At 40.6% G+C, this 23,122-nt stretch overlaps 2 protein-coding genes across 3 annotated transcripts in view; both read right to left on the bottom strand.

The window, feature by feature from the left end:
* The window catches only part of NCALD (neurocalcin delta), a 302,037-nt gene that overhangs the window by 159,422 nt on the left and 119,493 nt on the right, over positions 1–23,122 (bottom strand). For both annotated transcript variants that reach the window (XM_049773935.1, XM_049773937.1), the window contains exon 2: positions 3,350–3,429. The gene's annotated coding sequence lies outside the window, so the exon portion shown is untranslated. The remainder of the gene's footprint in view (positions 1–3,349; positions 3,430–23,122) is intronic.
* LOC126008723 (transcription factor Sp3-like) lies at positions 21,698–22,876 on the bottom strand. Its single transcript, XM_049772951.1, has one exon. The coding sequence runs from the start codon at positions 22,874–22,876 to the stop codon at positions 21,698–21,700; it is 1,179 nt and encodes a 392-aa protein (XP_049628908.1).

Below are 23,122 nucleotides of genomic sequence, written 5' to 3'. Positions count from 1 at the left end.
TGTATGAACATTTAGTAGAAATAAAAAATTGTCAGACTTAAACACCAACCCCAAAGTCAATGACAACAGAATCAATACCCAATCTACAACAAGCTATACACAGAGCAGAGCAGCTACACTAGCAATCTGGGGGGCAAAGGAGAGAGGGATACATGCTGGAAACAGGGGTGGAGGGAGGACAACACTGGTGGTGGGAATGCCCTGATTCATTGCCACTATGTACCTTAAATATTACTGTGACTCGTAATTTACTTTGTTCAGAATAAAAATTAAAAAAAAACAACAACCATGGTGAGACAAATATAAATTTTTTTTGTGTGTTTTTTTGGGTCACACCTGGTAGTGCTCAGGGTTTTTTCCTGGCTCCAGGCTCAGAAACTGCTCCTGTCAGGCACGGGGGACCATATGGGATGCCGGAATTCAAACCGATGATCTTCTGCATGAAAGGTAAACGCCTTACCTCCATGCTATCTCTCCGGCCCCCAAACATTAATTTTTAAAGCAAAATTAAAACTCTAAATGTTTACTTATAGATATTTTTTTCAGTAGTAACTTTGTCAGGGGAGTGAAATGGTGGGGGGGGGGCACAATAGCTTGGAAGCAGCAAGGCTACAAAATCTGGGCCAAAACAAAAAGAAAGACTGGCAGTTTAATACCTGCTAGCTAATAAGACATCATTTCAATTTGTAAAGTATGGTCAAAAGCTTCAAAGGTATTTTTAGGCATGTGTTTACTGTTCAGCATTTTGTTTATCCTTCGAGTAGCCAAACAGCGCCCATTATTTATAAATGTAAAGGATGTGTACTTAATTTCACAAAATTATGACCACTTCCTAATAGGTTAGGAATAAAGACTGTTGTCACATCTTTTATTTTCACAAATGAAAGCACACTTATACAGGCGGGTACTACAAAGAAAGTTGTCTCATTTTTAACCAAATAGACAGAATCCTAATGTTTTAAGCAAGGTTGGCTTCCCAGATCCCTAAGAACTCACTCATCAGTACTCTTTAACTCAACGCAGGAGTGACTGGCCATGTTATGTGTATGACTCGTGACTTCTTCATTTATTACCAAAATATCTGCTAGTAGGCAATTTATTCTGGACTTCTTTTTTTATTTCTTTTATTTTTGGGGTGACCATACCTGGCAACGCTCAGGGGCTACTCCCAACTCCTGACTCAGTGCTTAAATGTTATTCCCTGTGGTTCTGGGGATCAAACTAGGGGCAACTATATACAAAACTTGTGTCCAAGCTGATGGGGTTCTATCTCCCTGGCCTCTGCCTAGTATTATTGAACAAATTCCAGAAAGCCTGAGGAATTGCAGTTGTGTTTGCTAATCTAGAATATTCTTTGCAAAAGGCCCAGATAAGACAGGTGGTCTCTGTAAAGACCATCACCCTGTTCCCTGTCCACAGCACTCTCAAGTGCTATTGTCAAATAGCAAAGAGAGTTTTCTACCCAATTTCAAGACATTTGAGAGGTGTCTTTTTTCCCCATCCAAACTGAGTTCTGTTGAGTCTGGCAGGTGCTTCATATCTGCAGCACCAAAAGTCTGCAGCCTCTCCTAGCTCCATGACAATCTGAGATGAAGAAGATGGAGCTCCATTGAGAAAGAAACCTAGAGAAAAGACTCTCTTGACACCAAGATCATAGGCACAAGAGGGAAATTTGGGCACTTGAACCAATAGCCGAGAGTGGATGTTGATTTTGACCCCTCCATACCAAGGGTGAAGGTTCTTGTGTAGAATAATGTTCCTGCTCTACTGTCTGTGAGACAAGAATACACAGATCCTCTTACTCTTTAATTTAATATCAGAAAAGTGTGAGGACCACAAACATGATAAGAACCATCAAGTTTAGGAGGTCAAGACGCAGAAGTAGTTCAGTCAGAGCCTCACACGGAAGTACGCTACCATTAGGGACTATCTACCTTTGTCAATTGATGCATATAATTCTGTAATACACAAGGAATGCCATGGCTAGGAGGAAGATAAGCTTGGACTTTTGCTGCACATCACTTCAAATATTTTTATTTGTTTTTTACAGATATCACTAAAAGAACTGGCCTGCCCACAATGATCAAATTTGGAACTGAGATTCTTAATGTCCATTTCCTTATTACATCTAGATAAATTGGGTTGCGCAGTAATTGTTGTTGTTGTTGTTGCTGTTTTGTGGGGCCACACCTGGTGATACTCAGGGGTTACTCCTGGCTCTGCACCCAGAAATTGCTCCTGGCTTGGGGACCGTATGGAACGCTGGAGTATCAAATCGCGGTCTGTCCTAGGCTAGCACAGGCAAGGCAGAAGCCTTACCCCTTTGCACCACCGCTCTAGCCACATGAGCTGCTAATGTTTAATTAAACTAGACTTAATGGTGATGTAGGAAGTGGATGATGAAAAGATGAGTTCACTTTCTATCAGCCAAGCTTACTTCCCTGCAGATAAATTATAAAATGTGGTTTTGTTTGTGGCTGCATTTATTTCTGTCATTTTCTCTTCATCTAAAAGCTAGGTGGTCAAGTTGATAACCAATAAATATTCATGACAGGTTTATGAACAACTAAAACAAAAGTATTTACTGGGGCTGAAACCATGTTTTTTTAACCTATGAATCTTGGCTGACTCTTATTAGAAGCCATTAACATATTTTGAAATTTTTCCAACACGTTCATATACCAGTAGATTTCCTTTCCTAAAAAGCTAATTTCCTAAATATTTAATAAGATGACTTTTGAGTCCTGTGTAAACAAATTAAGAAAGCAATAATATTCTCTTCCTATCACAACAGGAAACTCACTATAATGGGTACTACTGCCTTAATTATACTATCACAGAAATTTCCAGGAAAATTTTTTCTGAATTAAAAAACTCCTCATCTACTCAAAGCACAATATCCTCTTCTACTTTCCATTCTGGAAGACAGATTCAGAAAGTAAGGCGGTAAAACCATGATGCCTATTCACCAGAAAGTAAGGCAGGTTTTGACTTTTTTATCATGTATATTGGTGTTGTTTTGTATTGTTTTAGTAAAATTCAAACATTCCAATAGATTTCTATTTAGTCAGACTCAACATAGAAGAGATTATATCCCTTTATTAAAAATTAAGATTGGGTATATATTTTTCTTTTCTATCATATACAAATACATCAAGAGTGAACAATGAAAATGTGTGTCGTCAACCAAAACTTGAGTGGCTGATGAAATCTAGCATTTGTTCTTTACCAAATATTAAAGCAGACACAACACACAACATCTTAATATATACTTAAGATATAATCATCTTGGCATCATGAACCAGAACTTACACAACAGACATTCCAAGAACATAAGAAAGTGACTCACAGTATGCAGACCTGAAGTACTTCTGGTCTCAGAAGCTTCCACTGTCTCTGACACACCTCACCAACAGCAGCTCCGTGGCCCTGCAGTGGAAGAGATTCATGAGCACATTACTCAAGCATTTAACAGCACAGTAGGCAGTGTATACAATGCTGTTACCTTTATTTCTTTGGTAATTGCCAGAAACAGGAAACACATCATAAGTACATTGGATTATCACATCCCACTGGTCTTTGGACCAAGGTCTTTGGGTAAGGAACCAGAGAAGACTTTCCAAAACAGCATTTCACCTTTAAAATCCTCTAGAGTCTACACAAACGTTGTAGAGGTGATTTGTAATTGGGAAGAGCAGTTGATTCTTAGTATTAGTCAATCTTTATGATCTTCATCTTAGAAAGACTATGAACATAAAAAACTGATCTATATATAATTATGTACACATATACATATGCATACATCTACCTTGCACATGTTCAGACATTAAAATATTGTTTAAAAAATAAAAATATTGTGTAAAAGACCATTTAAAATAACAAACATTGAAATATTATAATTTTCCAAAATAAAACATATCTCTAGAATTTTATCATTTAAGAGCCTTATGGCTACAAATAAAAAAATCCAACACAGCCTCACATATACAAAGAAATAACAAAAAAAATAAAATTTTTGGGCCACACCCGTTTGATGCTCAGGGGTTACTCCTGGCTAAGCGCTCAGAAATCGCCCCTGGCTTGGGGGAACCATATGGGACGCCAGGGAATTGAACCGCGGTCCTTCCTTGGCTAGCGCTTGCAAGGCAGACAGACACCTTACCTCTAGTGCCACCTCACCAGCCCCAAATAAATATTTTTGTGGCTAGAATAATAGGTAGCAGCAAGTAGGGTATTTGTATTGCATATTGCCAACCCAGGTATGATCTCTGGCATCACATATGGTTCATGAGCACCTCTAGGAATGACCCCTGAGAGCAGAGCCGGGAATAACCCTTGAGCACTGCCAAGTGTGGCCCCCAAACCAGAACAAAAACCAAGAAATAAGGAAACATTTTGACTCATGATCTAGGCGAAAAGAAACAAAACAGATGCTGAATTGGCTTGGGGAAAACAGGTTCATCATGTTCTCCAATTCTCGAGTTCTATTGACTCAAGTGTTCTCTGCAGATTCAGCTCACCCTCCTCCATCATGTAAAATAGTAGCTGATATAGCTCAAGACCACACAGTTTTCTTCCAAGAGGCACATAGTAGGTTGGCAACTCAGGTTCTGGGATCACTTGGGAATGCCCACTGATGAATCAGTCATTCTAGTCTACTAATGACTTTTAATGACTCCAGGCTTATCGTTAGAAATAAAAGTTGGATCATTCCAAAGGAAAAATCATATATAAGGGGCCAGAGAGAAAGCTCAATGAGCTCAGCACATATTTTGCCTACCCATAGCCTGGGTTTGAGCCCTCATTTTATCTGGTCCCCCAGCACTGCCAGGAGTGACCCCTAGGGCACACAATCTTCAGTAGCCCCTGTGCATTACTGGGCATGGCTCCAGAACCAATCAAACAAACAAATAGCACATGGAAAGACATTTAAGAAACTCTGAGGAAGAGGAACAATGGAGAGAAAATCAATAAAGGTCCCCTCTGATGTTGTTCAATCCTGACCTGCCACTGAAATGGGTGCTTTGAGGAGGCGTACCCATGAAAGCCCACCTTCTTGGGTTCTCTGAAAAGAGAATGACATGAGGACTAAGAGAGAGTAAGTACAGAAGTGTTCTATTTAGTCAAACTTATAAACAATATATTTGTTCTCTGGGAAAAGTTGTGAGAATTTTTGTTTTGTGTATGAAACATAGTGATGGTACATGAAGTGTGGCTCTATTGGATTTTTTGCTATCCCAACAAACCCAAGAAGGGGCCCAATTAGAGAAAGAGGCAGATACTGTCAGTCACGGGACAGACACAAGTCACCTGCCTGTGTCCAGGTTCTCCTCTTACTTACAAAGCCTGACTGTGTTTGAGCAGCAACCACTGTCTGAACCATTGCTGAGGCCATTTCACAGCTTTGGCCCTGGAGAAAAGAGCTGGTCTCTAGGAAGGGTTCTTGCAAGGGGTTCTGGCTTGAACTCTATGTCTCTTCTCTTCCTCATGATTGACTCAAGCAATTTAACACCAGAATGAATGCTTTCACTTGTAAGCAAGGAAAGACAAGTCTGCATACACAAGCATCATGTTGAGAAGATGCAAAGACTAAGTGGTCTGGTTTCCTGCACCTGAAGTTTTAGGTGAGAAAAAAAGAAACTCAATTTGGTTAAGCCACTGTTGGTCAGGTTGCTACAAGTGTCTCAGTACAAAGATGTTTCACAAGCTTATACAGACAGATCAAGGCTTGACCTCATACCCCTTGACATCAGTTCAGTGGAACATCCACCCAATGTATTGCATCTTATCTGTGCAAGCAGAAAATGCACTACAAAACACATGTATTTCACACTTGTACTTCCTCAGGGAATGATTCATACCCATGATCTGAGCTCTAGCTCAATGTAGCTGTAGCTCAATGGTAAGAGGATAATCATTGGTTTTGTTTGTACTTTCTTTAGCTTCTTAACATGTGACAATCAAACACGTGCTAAAATGGTTAAGGCAAGAATAGCATGGTTAGAGCAAAGCAAAAATAAATTTTCTTGGTCATTTGCTGCCTTGCCCCCAATTTTGTGAGGGTTAAAGAGTTATTCTGGGACACATCAATGATATTCAGGGACTTCTAGCTCGGTCCTCAGGCGTCACTTCTCGTATTGTTTGGAGAACCATATGCAGTTCCTGGGATCAAATCAGGTGCACACTATGCAAGGCAAGTACCTTCAAGCCCTGTAATATCTTTTCCACTTCTGACCAAAATTTCTTTCAAGGTTACTTCTGGAAGCATTGACCATCTTCTCAAAACTCACTGAGAGAAGCTCTCCTCCCACACGAGGCATGAAAAGTCAACAAAGGTCTTCCACATGAAGAGCTAGAAAACTGTCCCTCTATCCTGACAACTGCAGAAATGAACAACTCTGTAAGGTAGAGAAGGACAGAGAATATAGCACTGTTTCTGGAAACATAGAGACCTACTGACTTATGCAGTAAGGAGAAGCTTTCAGAAGCTAAGTCCTCCCATTGATCTCCCATCCTGGGAAAATTAGACTGCAACTGAAGACTGGCTGAATTCTGTGGACGAGGCTGAGAAGTCAAAAGCCCCAGAGCTTCCTATCATGGAAGACTGTCATAATACTGGAGATGTCATCTCAAATCACTTAATTCTAGAGCACCACCCTATTCCTATAGTAAATGGAGAAAGATCCTCATAGACTTCCAGAAACAGGGAGGCAAAGACCTAGTTTGACATGTGTTCCTAAATGAATCCACTTCCAGGCCCGCAAAACTAGTTAACCAAAGCCTGATCTACTGAGCCTCTAGCAGAGCCTAAGTAATTTGGAAAAGAAAAATGCTCACTTCAAGCTCTTCTGTCCATCTAATGAGGGAAGAGGAGAGGGAAAAATGCCTAGAAACATTGAAAGTCTATACTCTAAACAAAGACCTGATTAGAGGATTGTACAGCACCTAGGGGGCACTGTCATGGTGCTTAAGATGGGGTGATGTCAGTTCCTTTGACCACTATATTCTGGCTGGCTATCAAGGGAAAAACGACAAAGTAGAAATTTACTAACAGGTCAAGTGCCCAATTTGAAAAGACTGAAGAAGCAGCAACGCTGACCTGGAAGGAAAGGGGGAATTTAAAGACAAAAAAAGAAAACCCAATGGTGAGGGAGAAGTCCATTACTGACCCCCAATGGCTCAGAAGCACCTGGTCCATCTCATAAATCCATTTTAAAAATATGAAGGACTTAGTTGTGAAAAGAAAAAAATTTAAAGCTCAGAGAAAAAGATAACAGAGAGCAGCTTTCTGACTCTCAAAGGGAAAAGAAATTCAAAAGTGCTACCAGCCACAAGGGGGATATTGATAAATTCGCCCACTGGGCTGTTGAATTAAAATTTTGTTCCTCAAACCACATGTACGAAAGTGAAAATCAACCCATACCTTACTCCTTATACAAAAATCAACTCAAAGTGGATCAAAGACCTTGAAATCAGACCCGAATCCATAAAGTTTATTGAGAATAAAATAGGCAGAACACTCAAAGACCTATATATCAAAAAGGTCTTTGAGAATGGAGCACCAATGGCAAGAACGTTAGCATCAAATATAAACAAATGGGACTACATCAAACTAAAAAGCTTCTGCATGGCAAAAGAAACCCTGCTTAACGCAAGAAGACAGCTAACAGAATGGGAAAAAATCTTTTCACTCGACATATCAGATAAAGGGCTGATATCTAGAACATACAAAGCACTCAGAAAGCTGAGCCCCCCAAAAGCAAACAAAGCTATAAAAAAATGGGGAGATGAAATGAATAGACACTTCTCTGAGGAAGACAGAAGGATGGCCAACAAACACATGAAAACATGCTCACCTTCACTCATCATCAGGGAGATCCAAATCAAGACAACAATGAGATACCACCTTACACCAGTGAGGATGGCCCACATCAAAAATAATGGAAACAACCTTTGTTGGCGGGGATGCGGTATGAAAGGAACTCTCATCCACTGCTGGTGGGAATGTCCCCTAGTCCAACACCTATGGAGGAAAGTCTGGAGAGTGCTCAAAGAACTCAGAATTGAGCTGCCATTTGACCCAGCAATTGCCCTCCTAGGCATATACCCACAAGATGGAAGGACATTCATTCCAAAATACATATGCACCCCACTATTTATCGCAGCACTCAGTATAATAGCCAAATCTTGGAACCAACCTAGGTGTCCAACAACGGATGAATGGATCATTAAGATGTGGTACATATACACAATGGAATATTACATGGCAGTTAGAAATGATACAATCACAGACTTTGCAGCAACGTGGATGGACCTAGATCATGTTATGTTAAACGAAGTAAGCCAGAAGACAAAAGATAAACACAGAATGGTAGCACTATTCTGAAACACCTAGAACATATATTTTATACACAACTAATACCTAACAATCATATAACAGGGTTTAACAGGGTAGAAACTCCGATCACTGTAATAGTCAACATATACGTGGGAGCAGTGTCCAAAATACATGAAAAAGGAACAATGCAAACTCTTGACTGCACATTATACCACAAAGAAAACAGCAACAACAGAAACAGCAACATGGAGAGAACAGGTATGTAACCAGACTCCTACAACAAAGGCCCACAATAATCCCTTAGAGATCGTAAACAGGAACACAAGTATAGAACACCGCGGGAAATCACGTAATGCAATGGCAACATACCATAACACTACGTTTTAATCCCTTTACCTTACTATATTTTAAAAATAACCTCTCAGCTTTTCTTTCCACAGGCGCCCTTAGATGCAAAGGGCGGACAAACTAAGATGGCAACTCGGGATACCACACGAGATACCATACCTTGCTTGCACTATGAGACGGCCACGAGAAAACTCTTTAACATTCACTTTACCTCTAGGTTAAACCTTCTTTTAGGAATCGAAGCACGTGACCAGTCAGACCACCAAAGCAGTACCTGCGATGTACAGACCTAAACTACAGGCTCTAGTCATCGAACACATTCAACCAAACCAGCATTCCCTTGCTATTCTCTCCTTTCTTCTCTCTATTTTTTTTCTCTTTTCTTTTTCTCTTCTACTCTTCTCTTTACTTTTTCCCCTTTCTCTTCTCCCTTTCTACGGTATTTTCTCTTTTCTCTTCCTTCATACCCCTCCCATATATCTTCCCCTTTCTCCCCCCCGGAAATCCAACTATCCCTTCACCCCTCAATCCCATCCAGATCTCCCACCATATTAAAACTCTCCACCCTCAGTCCTTAATCTTTTAGGCATCAAGATCGACCTCCTACCCAATGAACCAGTACCCAGCACCCAGGCGAGGGGACACCCAACCGAACCCACACATCGTCTCCTGCAAGAAAAGACAGCCAACTCCCCTGTGGACACATGCTGCGAGACCCTCCCTACCAACTCCCCCTAACATGGACTGTTTCTTGAAACCGGACTTAGGTCCAATAGTATCCCCAATGCAAGAACTCTTCCAAGACCTCCCAGCTGCAAATTTTTACCAATCTGAAGGGGGGCAGGGGGTGTGATTGGAAGATGCCTGGGAACCCACACACCACAAGAAAAATCCAAAAGACAATGGGAAAACTGTACTTCCAACATAGGCATAAGACCTGTAATACACCAACTCTTTACCTGTTCTCTCCCAAATGCAAAGTAGTCTTTTGCACCACATTGGTCCTTTAAAAACTTCGCTAACTCATTTTAATTTTTTTATATTTTTTAATTAACTTATTTATTTAAATGTCTGCCTTACATATACATTTGTGGGCACATACACTTTTATTTCCTTTTTTTTTTTTTTTTTTTTTTTTTTAATCGTCTTTGGGTATGTGACCTATCTCTGTTACTCACTCTGTCCACCCCAAATACTCCGACATATAATGGAGCACCACTTCCCCCTGCAAAGGCACACTAAATAAAGGGGAAATCTTACATAGTAAAAAAAAAAAAAAAAAAAAAAAGAGCTCTTATCTACTAGAGATAGGAACTCATAGTTGTTTACAATACAGGGTTATCTCCTACCTTGAAAATATGTCATGTGGAATCAACTTAGACCTCAGGTGATTAGATACCATTCAACCAGCCTTGAACCCTGGATCCCAGACATAGAAACGGCACAGCTCCTCACAACAGCTGTAAGAAACAATCTCCATCTGGGACAGCCTTATTACTGCAGGGTCAACAACAAGGGCCAGCTCTAACATGATATCTCGACAATGAGGAAAATGTGAACAACTTGACCTTAGAGCAGTTTAGCCTACCTCACCAGCTAACGACAAGACAAAACCAGAAGACGTGGCACCCTTTGGTAGGTCCAAAAGCCAAGATCGTGATTTACAGATGACTGGATACTAGAACCACGACCAGACTGTATACATCTTGGGACCAATAAAAAAGCCCTAGTCTAGGGTTTGAACTAAGACCTGCACAATAAGCATGATCCCCAGTCCCAAAGGTCCGGCAGAGACAATTGTAACGGAAAGGGGCTTCTGGAAGAACAAAGAAAGACGCTATCCTAGATGCCTTCCTAGGTTCAGCGCAAAGACCAAGATCACCAACCACAGAAGATGGATTAAAATGGCACTGAGGTAACAGAACCTCCAGATTCACAAAGACTGACTTCACCATAAGTCCCACCTCAGGATATGTACAGATACTGGGACTGCTAAACACAGAGCTCTGACGGTATCACACTGGACAGAGCAGAAGCTTTCCACACACCAAAAAAAAAAAAAAAAAAAACCACAACCTGGAGAGTAATGATCCTGAGCAAAGACTAGAGCTGATTCCATGACAGTATACTCCAAGGACGGAGAAACCCCATATCTTATAGGGCAAGTGAATTCCTTTTCGAATGACCCCAATATTTACTGTGCCAGGGCAGGAGGGAAAAAAAAATACAAAAAACACAAAACCTTGGTTATATATATATATCTTACCTTCATTTATTATTGTTATTATTATTTTTATTTACCTAGCTATTTTGGTCGATTCCTCAGTTTGGATGTGATTATTGAAATTGTTGGCCCCAATTATTCTTTTTTTTTTTTTCTTTTCTTTCTTTTCTTTCTCTTCCTTTCTTTTCTTTCGTTATGTGCTACGCCATGTTTCTTATTTCAAGACCACGGCGTGTTTTTTGTTTGTTTGTGTTTGTTTTTAGTTTGTTTTGGTTTATTTTTTATCTGTTTTTTTGTGGTGCTTATCGTTATAGCTGGAGTCCTCACTGGATATTTGACACTTCTTTTGGTACTGGTGGAGTGTTTCAACTTCTTTTTCTCCTTCATTTCCCAAATCGATGATGAGAACCTCTAGAAGGATTCTGCCCATTTTCGGGGTATTAAACTCTTACCCCGGTTTATTTATTTTCTCTTTTTCAGGCAAAACCACGCAACTTGAACTAGCTACCCCTGCCCCTACTTAGAGGGGGAAATAAGGGAGGCATCAAGACCAAACTGATGCAAGACTACTAAGTAGTTGGTTAGAGACAGAGGGGACCACATATTCTAGCCGCCCTGGGGGTGAGGGAAGAGGAAATGGGAGGTAAGACGGAAACGGGGGAGTAGGGAGGACAATTTGGGGATGGGAATCCCCCCTGATTTTATGTAAATATGTACCTAAAATATTATTGTCAACAATATGTAAGCCACTATGATCAAAATAAAAATTATATTAAAAAAAAAAAAATTTTGTTCCTCAAAAGATGTGCACACACACACACACACACACACACACACACACACACACACACAGAAAAAAGGCATATGAAAATCTGACACAAGTCTGCAACATGTAAAACCAACAAACGACTTATATTCAGGTTATAGAGTAAAGTGTCAGAAATGAGTAAGGCAAGTTAAACACAATCAAAGAATCTGACGCTTCGCCAGCAGGGAAGAAAACATGAATGGTGACAGAATAGAGGAAGAGATGAGCAACCTCATTTGTAATCAAGAAAATGCAAATCGAGCCATTTGTGGGAGTAGAAGTTGGTACTCACTCTTGGGAACAATTTCACCTTATCTTGGGGAGTTGAACCTCACATATTCTCCCTCTCATTGAGTAATTCTACTCCCACTACATTCCCCCAGAGAAATGTCTTCCAATTTACTCTGTGAGATATGCAGTTTTATTTTTTTCCAACTGTTTTATTCAAAGTACAGAAAAAAAAAAAGGCTCAACTTAATGGAAATGCCTACCAAACAGATGAGCAAACAAACTGAATAAGAACAGGAAGTGTTGGGTAACAGGGGCAATTGATAAATCACAGTTACAAAGTTGGGTAGACTCTGAAAACAATTAATAAAATATTATTAGAAAATAATAGACAAAGATGATATATGCGGATACATACTTATGTGTCTATTTAAAGATATTTTTTTCAGACTATATATTTACTAAACCCATATGTAATTTACTCTAACCATTCTCTAGAGTTTTCCCACAAGCAAAGATTTATTTCTTCCACAGTGTACTCAAGATATAGAACTCATTGTCATTTAAAGGAATTCCATCCTAGAGCAGGAAGTTTATTCTCCATACCCTATCCCTGAAAACCTTTCTAACTTTATGAAGACCAGAATGTTAATAAATGGAACCATACAATATCAGGCCTTTTGATAATTAGGGTATCTGTTTGCCCATTTGATTTTGCTCAACACAACATCCTTGAAATTCACCCAAGTTGTTGCATGTAATAAAAGAGTGCATTCCCTTTGGTCACTAAATGATATTCTATGGTTGGAATAGAAGACCTCCGGTTTGTTTAAAGGCTTGCCTAGGACATTTTGGTTATTTCCACTTTGGGGCTATTGTAAATAAACCTGCTAGGAAAGTCTGTGTGTATAGGTGTTTGGGTGGATATAGTTTTTTTTCCATGATTTTTTATTTCTAGGATAAATACCTAGAAAAGTGAGACCACTGGAGTCCATTTTAATCACTAATCATATGTGAGAGCCTCCATTTGATCAATCTGTGCCAGCTTTGAACTCTACTAAATTTAGTTGTGACTGATTATTTATTGTTTGACAGATGCTAGGTGGCATCTCCCCATGGCATTTGTCTGGGAATATAAACCAGTGCTATTTTACAGGCTTATGTGCTGTGGAAATATCCTTTCCTGTGGAATATCTTTTATATAGACTTACTTATCCTCCAGGAGAACTTCTTTTCTCACTATTGGTTTTAAGGGATTTATATAGAATTATGCAAACATTCTAAATTTGAATAAATTTTTATTTTTATTGGGATATTTTTTTAAAACTTTTTTTTTTTTTTTTTTTTTGGTTTTTGGTTTTTGGGCCACACCTGGCTGTCTGCTCAGAAATAGCTCCTGGCAGGCATGGGGGACCATATGGGACACCGGGATTCGAACCAACCACCTTTGGTCCTGGATCAGCTGCTTGCAAGGCAAACGCCGCTGAGCTATCTCTCCGGGCCCTTTATTGGGATATTTTAGAACTGCTTGGAGAGGTTTGTTTGTTGAAGAGAAAACATATAGACAAACATAGTCACCATGTTTGAACCAGGCCAGCACCATCTACCCACTCTTTTCTCAAATGAGATGTAAGCCAAGTCATAAAAGAACATGAGTATACCAGCCATACAGCAGAAAGCTGGCCATGTTGGGAGAAGAGGGCAAGCCAAGTCCCCACCCTGCCAAAGTCATGCTTGCTGCCTTCATCACCTAGAATCACTGTTTCCCTAGTGATCCTGTTTCACCATCCCTCTACCATTCCCTTTGATGAAACTTCAGGTACTCTGGTCTTGGAGCTGATATCACCAGGGCTCTTTGGAACAACTGTGGGCACCCTCTCCCATATCTTCCTTCTGGGAAGTCTGGTATTTGAGAACACACCTTTAAAAATGGCAGTATCGGGCCCGGAGAGATAGCACAGCGGCGTTTGCCTTGCAAGCAGCCAATCCAGGACCAAAGGTGGTTGGTTCGAGTCCCGGTGTTCCATATGGTCCCCCGTGCCTGCCAGGAGCTATTTCTGAGCAGCCAGCCAGGAGTAACCCCTGAGCACTGCCGGGTGTGGGCCAAAAACCAAAAAATAAAATAAAATAAAATAAAATAAAATAAAAATAAAAATTGCAGTATCAGTAATAGTGCTTTGAATTTTGGACAACTTCATTTATTCGATGCTGTCATCCATATCGGAACACACCAATTTAACAGAATGTTCAGCTAACAAGAGCTTACCAAACTTTCTGCCATTGTATTAATTACTTAATTGAAGATACAATAATTTTCACAAATGTGCTTATTGCTGTACTTTTTCTTTTTGCCTTCTTTCTTCTCTTCCTTTTTCTTTCTTTTGTTTTTTAAATAGCTTTGCTCACACTTATCTGGAAACAAATGTATTGTAGTCAACGATGTCAGCTATGTGTTGCATTTTCTTTAAATAAAGTTTAAAAAAAGAACATAGAGTCATTTTCTATATATTGTATTAATCTCTTATAATTTGTATATTAGTATACTAAGTTGTATATTTATATTTAATGTAATAATTATTTTACCCAAAGACCAACCTCTTAATTTTTATTTTTATTAGTCTCTAATTTCTTTATTTTTATATCCCAGGCTTAAAGTGAGAATAATTAGAATAATAAATACATGAATAATATTTAGAATTCTATTGTTAATTATTTCTTATGTTTTAGTATGGATATATACAGCTTTTATAAATGCTCACCATTTATATTACATTAAATTCACAAAACTTACCAGCATCCTTGTTCTTATACCAGTTCAAATAGAAATTATAACTGTATATCCATTTACTTTCCCTCATTTATAGAATAACTTTCTTAGATATTTTATCCTCATAAATTGTGAATCAGATCAGTCATATCATTACATGATTTGTTTTAACCACCAAAAATTCTCTCTTTTATCATTTCCTTTTAGCTTACAGAACTTCCTGTATCTTTTTCTTTTGCTGGGGAAAGGGGTATTTTTAAGCCACAACAGGCAGTGCTCAGAAGTTCCTTTTTTTTTTCTTTTCCTTTTTTTTTGGGGGGGGGCACACACTCGGTGACACTCAGGGGTTACTCCTGGCTATGCACTCAGAAATTGCTCCTGGCTTGGGGAATCATATGAGACCCTGAGGATTGAACCCAGATCAATCCTGGATAAGCCGCATGTAAGGCAAATGCCTACTGCTGTGCTATTGCTCGGCCGCAAGAGTTACTTCTGGTTCTTTGCTTAAGAATTACTCCTGGTGATGCTCAGGAGACATGGGACAGGCCACGCAGTGCCAGGTATTGAACCTGTGACAGCCATGTGCAAGGCCAGTGCCTTAAACCCTGTATTTATCATAAACCAAGCCTTTCCTTTAAGACAAAACAGCTGATTGCAACTTTTTAGGCTTCTCTTCAGCTTAGAATGTCTCCATTTCCCCTTCATTTCTAAGGGATATATTTTATCAGACAGAGAATTTTGATTTGGCAGTTCTTTCCTTTGCCTTGTACATAACCAATATGGGTTTATCTCATATGGTCTGCAGAGCCCCAGTAGTAATCTCTAAATACAGAGTCAAGAGTAAGCCCTGAGCATTGCCAGGAGTGCTTCAGCCCTCTACCACACCCACTCCTCTTAGTTCAGCTACTCCTCTTAGGTCTTCGTGGTTTCTGACATCATCTCATCATCTCACTGTTTTCTCCCAGTAGATAAGCAACCATTTCTGCTTGCTACTTTCAAGATACATTCTTTTAACTTATTTTTCAAAAGTTTGACTACTTTTTTTTTTTTATTTTGGGCCACACCCGTTGGCACACTATAATCGATCCTGGCTTGGGGGACCATATAGTATGCAGGGGAATCGAACCTCGCTCCGTCCTAGGTCAGCTGTGTGCAAGGTAAATGCCCTATTGCTGCGCCACCACTCCAGCCCTGAGTTTGACTATTTCATGTCTTAACTTGGATTTCTTAGGGTTCATCTATGTGATACTTCCTTTGGTTTTTGAACTCTAGGGAGAGACTTTTGCCCAGTTTGGAAGACCTTCAGCCATTCTTCAACCTCATCTTCTTTCTTTCCTTTCAGGTTGCTGATGATATACATCTTGGGGACTTTCATCACTGTAGCTCCCTAAGGAGTTTTTCTTTTCTCTCTTTTCTTTCTAGTTCATTTACTCTTTTGTTCATCTGTGTCATTTCTAGTCTTTAAAAAATTCCTGGCACCATTTTGAACAGCGTTGCATCCATGCAACAACTGAGCCCTGTGCTAGAATCTGAGCAGCTAACAGACACCTCTCCAAAGCCATGTGGCTGTTCTGAGCACAGCTGACGCTGGTAGCAAGAAAAAGCTGACTTTCAGCCTAACTCCTGAGGGGACTAGGGCTCTTTCTTTTCCTGAGCTTGCCAACTTCACTGCCAGCTCTCTCACCTAACTACCTTCAGTTCCCTCACAGCTTTAGCTCTTTCTACACACTTCCCTTTCTCCTCTCTGACTTTCTGCTGATTTTCTTGGCCTCTTGCCCCTTTTATTGACATTCCATACACATGTAGATTTCTGGAATCTTGACCTGACTCAGCACCATACAGATATGTTCCTGGGTTCACATTCGCCAACATGCACGTGTTTATCTTCTGCTCAGTCAATGACACAGCTTCCTTTCTTCTCTCCAACATGGGCCTAGAGAAGACTCTCCCAAGAGGTTTTCACTGAGGTCACCAGCTGCACGTTCCCTCCAGCCTGAGCTCAGCAGAGGGAGGCAGAGAAATGGGTGGGAGGACAAGTGAACTCTGAAAACGCTGGATAAACACATAAGAGCCAACACTAAAAATAACGAGGCAGAGTAGTCTACTTTTAGGAATTTCATTTGTTCCTTTGTGCTGAAGGTAAAGGGGGAGAAAAAGAGGGCCATAGGGAGGGAACTGGGAGACAATCTGGAGGTGGAGGGCTCACTCTCAGCACTGTCCCACCCCTCTTCCTGAAATAGCTCCCCTGCATCTCTGCTAAGGGCATCCCAGCTAAGACATTGTAGACTGCTGAGATAGTCCCTTTTCCCCTTCATTCTCTGGAATGAAGTAACTCTGCAAAAGAACCCAAGTAACTAGAGATCCTGGGTGGTAGAGGGATCTTTGGTGTGGCTGGTCCATCTGCTTGGTGAGGAAAGGAACCCACAGATGAGAAATTCCATGTATACCCTTTTCCCCACCCTCCTCTGGTCTTGTTGCCCCCATCTAGGATTGCAGAGGTAAGCACATGGCCTTGATCCTTTGGAGCCCTGGCCTCCTGGTTGAATAAGAGGGTGGAGCAAGCCACTATTGTTACAGTCTATTCCTCCTATTCTCTGTCCCCTGGTCAGAAATCCCATCTGATTAAGAATCCATATGGGCCATGAGAGCTGAAGGAGAAACAATGCTGGAATTGTCAGGTCCCATTTAGATAAGTGACAGCACACCAACACACACACACACACACACACACACACACACACACACATCTGAGCAGCTCATTATTGGTTACTGCTTAATCAGCTAAGTGCCAGCGTCCTTCATGACTCTTAAGTTCTCTACCTCCTGATTCTGTGGCCTCAATAGTGCAACCAGCCAGTAAATAAAAGGCAAGGTCTAACTTCCTCTGCTTTCATCTCATACCTCCTTAGCCTGATCCATCTCACCCTCTGTCCTTTATATCTTGATGTGAACCTTCAAAGGTGAGACTTTTCTGTTTGTTCTCATCTCCCACCAGAATTATCTGCTCTTTCCCCCAACCTGACACTCCTCTTAGCAGCTTCTCTGGAAACCTTCTCCAAAGGTGCAAATGGCCTCAGACTTGCCGATCTGTTGAATCAACCTGCCTTCTATTTTGCTAAACAGTCTCTGTTTTCTCTTCTTCATCAGATGTACAATAAATCCCCATTTGTGGAATTTATTTTCCCCCAGATGGAAGGTCTGAAGAAGCAGGTAGCAGCAAAGAATTAAAACCAAGCCAGTCAGGAGTCATGGAGTCAGTTTGCTTTTCACCTTGTGGTCCCTTTACATGCCAAAGCCAAACTGACTTTTCTTTTTCTCAGTACAATTTCAACTGGTGGGGGAGGGTGGAATAAGATCCAGGTGACTATGAAAGGACTAGGTTTAAAGGAAAGAGGAAAGTGAGGGAACACCTTTGTTTTGGGTTAATAGCTGGGCATGCTCTTATAAGCAGATCTTAAAATGATAACTGTGATCATTATTACAATGAACACAATAATTTGCTTTGATTTCTTCCTCAATGCACTAGACCCTGATTTGTTTTCTCAGAAACCCTTTCCTCATAATGTGTACTACTGGAAGAAAGAGCACTCCTAGATTTGCAGTCTATTTGACTGGGAGTGAGAGAAGGTATTAGTAGAGCTAGGTTGAGAGGCATCTTTTTGGAGGTCAAAAAAATTAAGTTTAGGATGGAGACTTACTATAAATAATAATGATAATAATAATAATAATACTTGCTTGCACACAGCTCACCTGGTTCAATTTTAGCAACACATATAGCCTCCTAAGCACCTTAAGGGTTTATTCTTAAGCACAGAACAGGGAATATCCTCTAAGCATTGCAAGGTATGATCCAAACCACCCATCCTCTGAAAATAGTCCCAAATAAAAAAAATAAGTTAAATTTTATACTAAATGAAGATGATGCAAACACACCTAGAATAATACAACATAGTGAGAGAGAGAGAGAGAAAGAGAGAGAGAGAGAGAGAGCGGGAGAGATAAAGATTTTGGAATGATCTGAGAAAAGCTCATTATGGAAGATGTTCCATAGAAACATCAATGAGAAATTAAGTCAGAGATAGGAGATGTGCCATGATAAGACAACTCAATCTACAACAAGCTATACACAAAAGGGGACCTCTTACACTAGCAGCCTAGGGAGTGAGGGAGGTGGTATGTGATGCATGCTGGGAACAGGGGTGGAGGGAGGACACTGGTGGTGGGAATGACCCTAATTCACTGTCACTATGCACCTTAAATATAACTGTGAAAGACATGTAATTCACAGTGGTCACAATAAAAAATATTTTAAAATGTTTTCAAGTGCCCAAACAAGCATTCAAAGCCTTCCATGAGTTCAGATTCCTCCTCTTACCTCTCCATAGATTCCTATAGATGACCCTCACATTTGAGATTTAACAGAATTCCACACCAGGGAGCTTTTCTGTCTCTGTTCTCACTCAGAGAGAGTGAGAAGTAAATTGAGGCATAAGTCCAGAATTTTCACCAAATATTTGGTGAATTAGCTAGGTCAATTCTTAGATGTCTGTTTTCATTGGACATAGTCCTTAAATCCATCAGTCATTTAAATTATAATGCAAATGCACACACTTTCCCACAAACCTACTACTATGTTCTTGCTAACCAGGATGAGGTTGGTCAAAGTTTCCTAAGTTTCTTGTCATATCTGTTGTATTAAATAATTAAGGATGGAGCTGGATGGCGATGGATGGAGGTGGATTTCTCTGTCTGCCATCCCAGGCCACGTGGCTCAGCAACCCCATGAACCGGCGAGTTTCAGGCCCAGGTGAAACGCGAAATCACTCACTCACAGGCAGGCTTCAGGAAGAATCATCTTTATTTATGCCCTAGCCACCACATGTGTGTGGCCTATCTCATAACCTTTCAAGCATACAGCCATTCTAGGCTTGCCCTGCGTCTTATTCTCTTTCAGCCATCTCCCTTAGAGAGCCCACCAGGGCCAAAAGGCAAAAGCCCCTTAATCCCTTGGCTTCCGGGTTTATCTACCTATTCCAAGACCCCTCCCCGGAATGGGCCAGGCTTTGCAGGTAAAGTCACACCTATTATCCGGTTCCCAAGACCCCTCCCAGAAATGGGTGGGTCTCAGATAAGTACCCTACATTTCCTCCTTTTTTGAAATATAAAAAGAGCCTTTTGTAATTTTGACTCCACCTTTAGCCAAAGGTGGGTTAATATTTTCATGCAACAACGTAATAAAGTGAAAATTAATATACCAGCCCTTTTCAAAAACATATTTTTGCAAAATATACTTTACACCTGTAACCTAAAATTCTATTAATGCTTTTTTACCAAGCATTATTCCGGAACTTTTATGTTTCTATACTTTTAAACTATATTGGGGGAACTTTATTGTTCCTATACCTTTCCTATACACAAGTACTTCAGCATACATGCATAACATACATTATAAAAACAGGCTAAGTACATTAAAATACACACAGTAAAACATTTTGCAATTGAAAATATTAACTATGAAAGACAACAAAACACATTTAAATTATAAAGAAAATGACTAAGACAAAGATGCAGGTGGTTAGAAATCAGATTTTAAATGGGCTAAGCTGTATTACCTTCCTATTATTTTTATTTTTTAACCACTAACTAACTAAAACTTATTCCATCACCAACTATGAGTAAAATATAAGACTACCCGCTTAGTTCCTATACTTAAAATGATTAATTTGTCCCACGCTGATCTCACCACGTGGCTTCTGTAAACTTGCTGGTTTTTCCCACGCTGATCTTACCACGTGGCTTTCTTTTAGTTTCAGGCCCCGCAGACGGTTCTGTAGACCATGAGGTTGCAGGTTTTCAGGCTTGCCACGGAGCAAAGCTGAGCTGAGGCGTTTCTGCTTCTGGGCTGATAACTTTTCGCCGCTTTTCCCCTCAGGGCAGCACTTAGCAAGCCAGTTTTTGGCCACAGCTTTTTTGCAGAGGGCTTTTGGATGTTCAAAGTTCAAAGTTATTTAAACTAAAAGTTCAGTCCGAAATTTCCAAAGTCGAAATCCAAATTCAAGCCGCAGGTCATTTTCAGAAAATCAGTCCACTTTAAATACAGTCTTTTTTCTCCTTCGTTTCCAATTTAAGCTTTTAATCAGTTTTTGTACAGGCCGAGGTTTTTGTTTCTTGTAACAAAGTCTCAGTTCTGGGCCTGGGCCTGGGCTGGAGGTGATGCAAGCTTCCACCTCTCTTTTTTCAGTTGCCCTTCTTTCCCTGGAAGGGGTTGCGGCCATATTTGAACATGGCTTTATGTGGTCAAACCCTTTGGGCTGACTCCATTTGAAAAGAGCCAAAATGAAACAGAAGAGCAGTAATCTTACCATATTCGCTGTTTTCTTGGGTCCAGGATTCAGGTCAAAGTTCGGAGCGCCAGATGTTGTATTAAATAATTAACGATGGGGCTGGAATGGCGGTGGATGGAGGCCTTTGTGCTTAGGCCCCAGCCACGTGGCTTCATTCCCCATCCAGCTGGCAAGTTCCAGGCCCAGGTGAAATCACTCACTCACACGCAGGCTTCAGGAAGAATCATCTTTATTTATGCCCTAGCCACCACAGGTGTGTGGCCTATGTCAACCTTTTAAGCATTCAGCTATATTTTGCTAGCCCTGCATCTTATCTCCTGTTAGCCATCTTCCCTTTGGGCTCCATGCGGCCCAAAGATTCAAAAGCCAGGAAGCCAAGCCGGGCCAAAAGAGAAATGGCAAAAGGGCCTGAATCCCCTGGCTCAGAGGTTTATCTATCCTTTTCCAGACCCCTCCCAGAAATGGGAGGTCTTGCAGGTAAAGTTACACCTACTATCCGGTTCAGACCCCTCCCAGAAATGGGTGGGTCTTAGGGTACACCACATTTCCCCCTTTTTTAAATATTTTCATGCGCCAACGTAATAAAGTGAAAATTAATATACCAGCCCTTTTCAAAAACATATCATTTGCAAAATATACTTTACACCTGTATTTGCAAATTCTGCAAGTTCTGGACCCCTTGTACTTGAAAGGTTTGCCAAGTTATCTGTCCAGAAGGGGTCACTGTCTGTGCCTGTATTAAAAAGGTTCCAGGATTCAACTGCAACTGAAGATTTTGCAAAGCCTGTTGTGATATATTTTGACCACTGGCTTGCACACCGTGGATTGTCTGTGGTGTAATACCTTGCACAATTTGGGCTTGACTGGTTGGCTGCTGAGACTCTTGAAGCTGTAGATGTGTAGGCTGTGCTGTAGAAACCTGAATATTCTGAGCCTGTGTCTCTTCAGAAACAGGCGACTGGATATAATTTCCCTGAAGATCTGAAGAATGGACTTGCCCACTAGATGTAGTCAAGCTATTTGCGTTTTGTTGCAATATACCTGTACTATCTATAGTAACAGGTAGCTGTGATGAAGACGACGTTGGCACAAATAAATCTGTATCAGTATTAGTTTCATTAATATCAGGAGAAACTCGCTCACCAGTCCTTTCTGAATTGTCTGAACTATCCATAGCTTGTCCTGTGTTTATCAAATGTCCATCGGCATTAATGCCTGCAGTCATTGTCTGAGAACTGCCTGAGAGTCCCAAAGAATCTAGATCGACACTATTGATTGGTACAAAGGTAATATTTCCTGGCAGACCAAGAGGGACATTAGCAACTACTTGAGTTTGGCCAGGAAAAGATGAACCACCAATTGCAACTCCCTGGACCTGGACTTGACCAGTTTGTGGCATAAGGTTCTGGATATTAGCAGGAGGTGTTCCAGAAGCAAGCATAGACTGATTAGATCCAGGAATGATCTGAATTTGACCACTTTCTTGATTTAAACCCCCATTATCTGAAGAGCCTGTGAAACCAATCTGAACCTGCTGACTATCTATTGACTGAATCTGTGGTATTACTTGATATTGAACATTGGACACTGTACCATTTGATGAATCTGATCCTGGTGTAACTGAAAATATTTGTTGATTCTGCAAATTCTGAAGGGGAAGGACATACTGCCCACTCGAAGTAGCAGCACCTGGAATCTGTACTAGATTACCAGCTTCATCTTTTATAGTTGACTGTGTACTTGATAAAACCTCCCATCGGTTTGGTGCTCCTCCCAACTGTGCAGAAGCCAAGTCACCTGTCGGCAGGACTGTCAGCATTCTCTCCAGGATGTAGCTGTATACCAGTAGAATCTATAGAGTTCACTGTAACTGTTTGTAGATTTGGCAACTGACCAGTGCTTAGACTAACTGGAGTTGAAGTCAAGGCTCCACCTGTTGCAACTTGACCAAGTGTGAGCGTCTGAACAGGTGTCAAAGTTATTTGTTGGGCAGCAGTATTCTGTATTTGCAAATTGATTTTCTGCCATCAATAATTCATACGATAGAGTAACACCTGCCACTTGC

Source organism: Suncus etruscus, chromosome 5, assembly GCF_024139225.1.
Source record: "Suncus etruscus isolate mSunEtr1 chromosome 5, mSunEtr1.pri.cur, whole genome shotgun sequence".
NCBI classification, from domain to species: Eukaryota; Metazoa; Chordata; class Mammalia; order Eulipotyphla; family Soricidae; genus Suncus; species Suncus etruscus.
The sequence above is the reverse complement of the archived record's forward strand: the minus strand, read 5'-3'. Positions and strand labels throughout refer to the sequence as shown.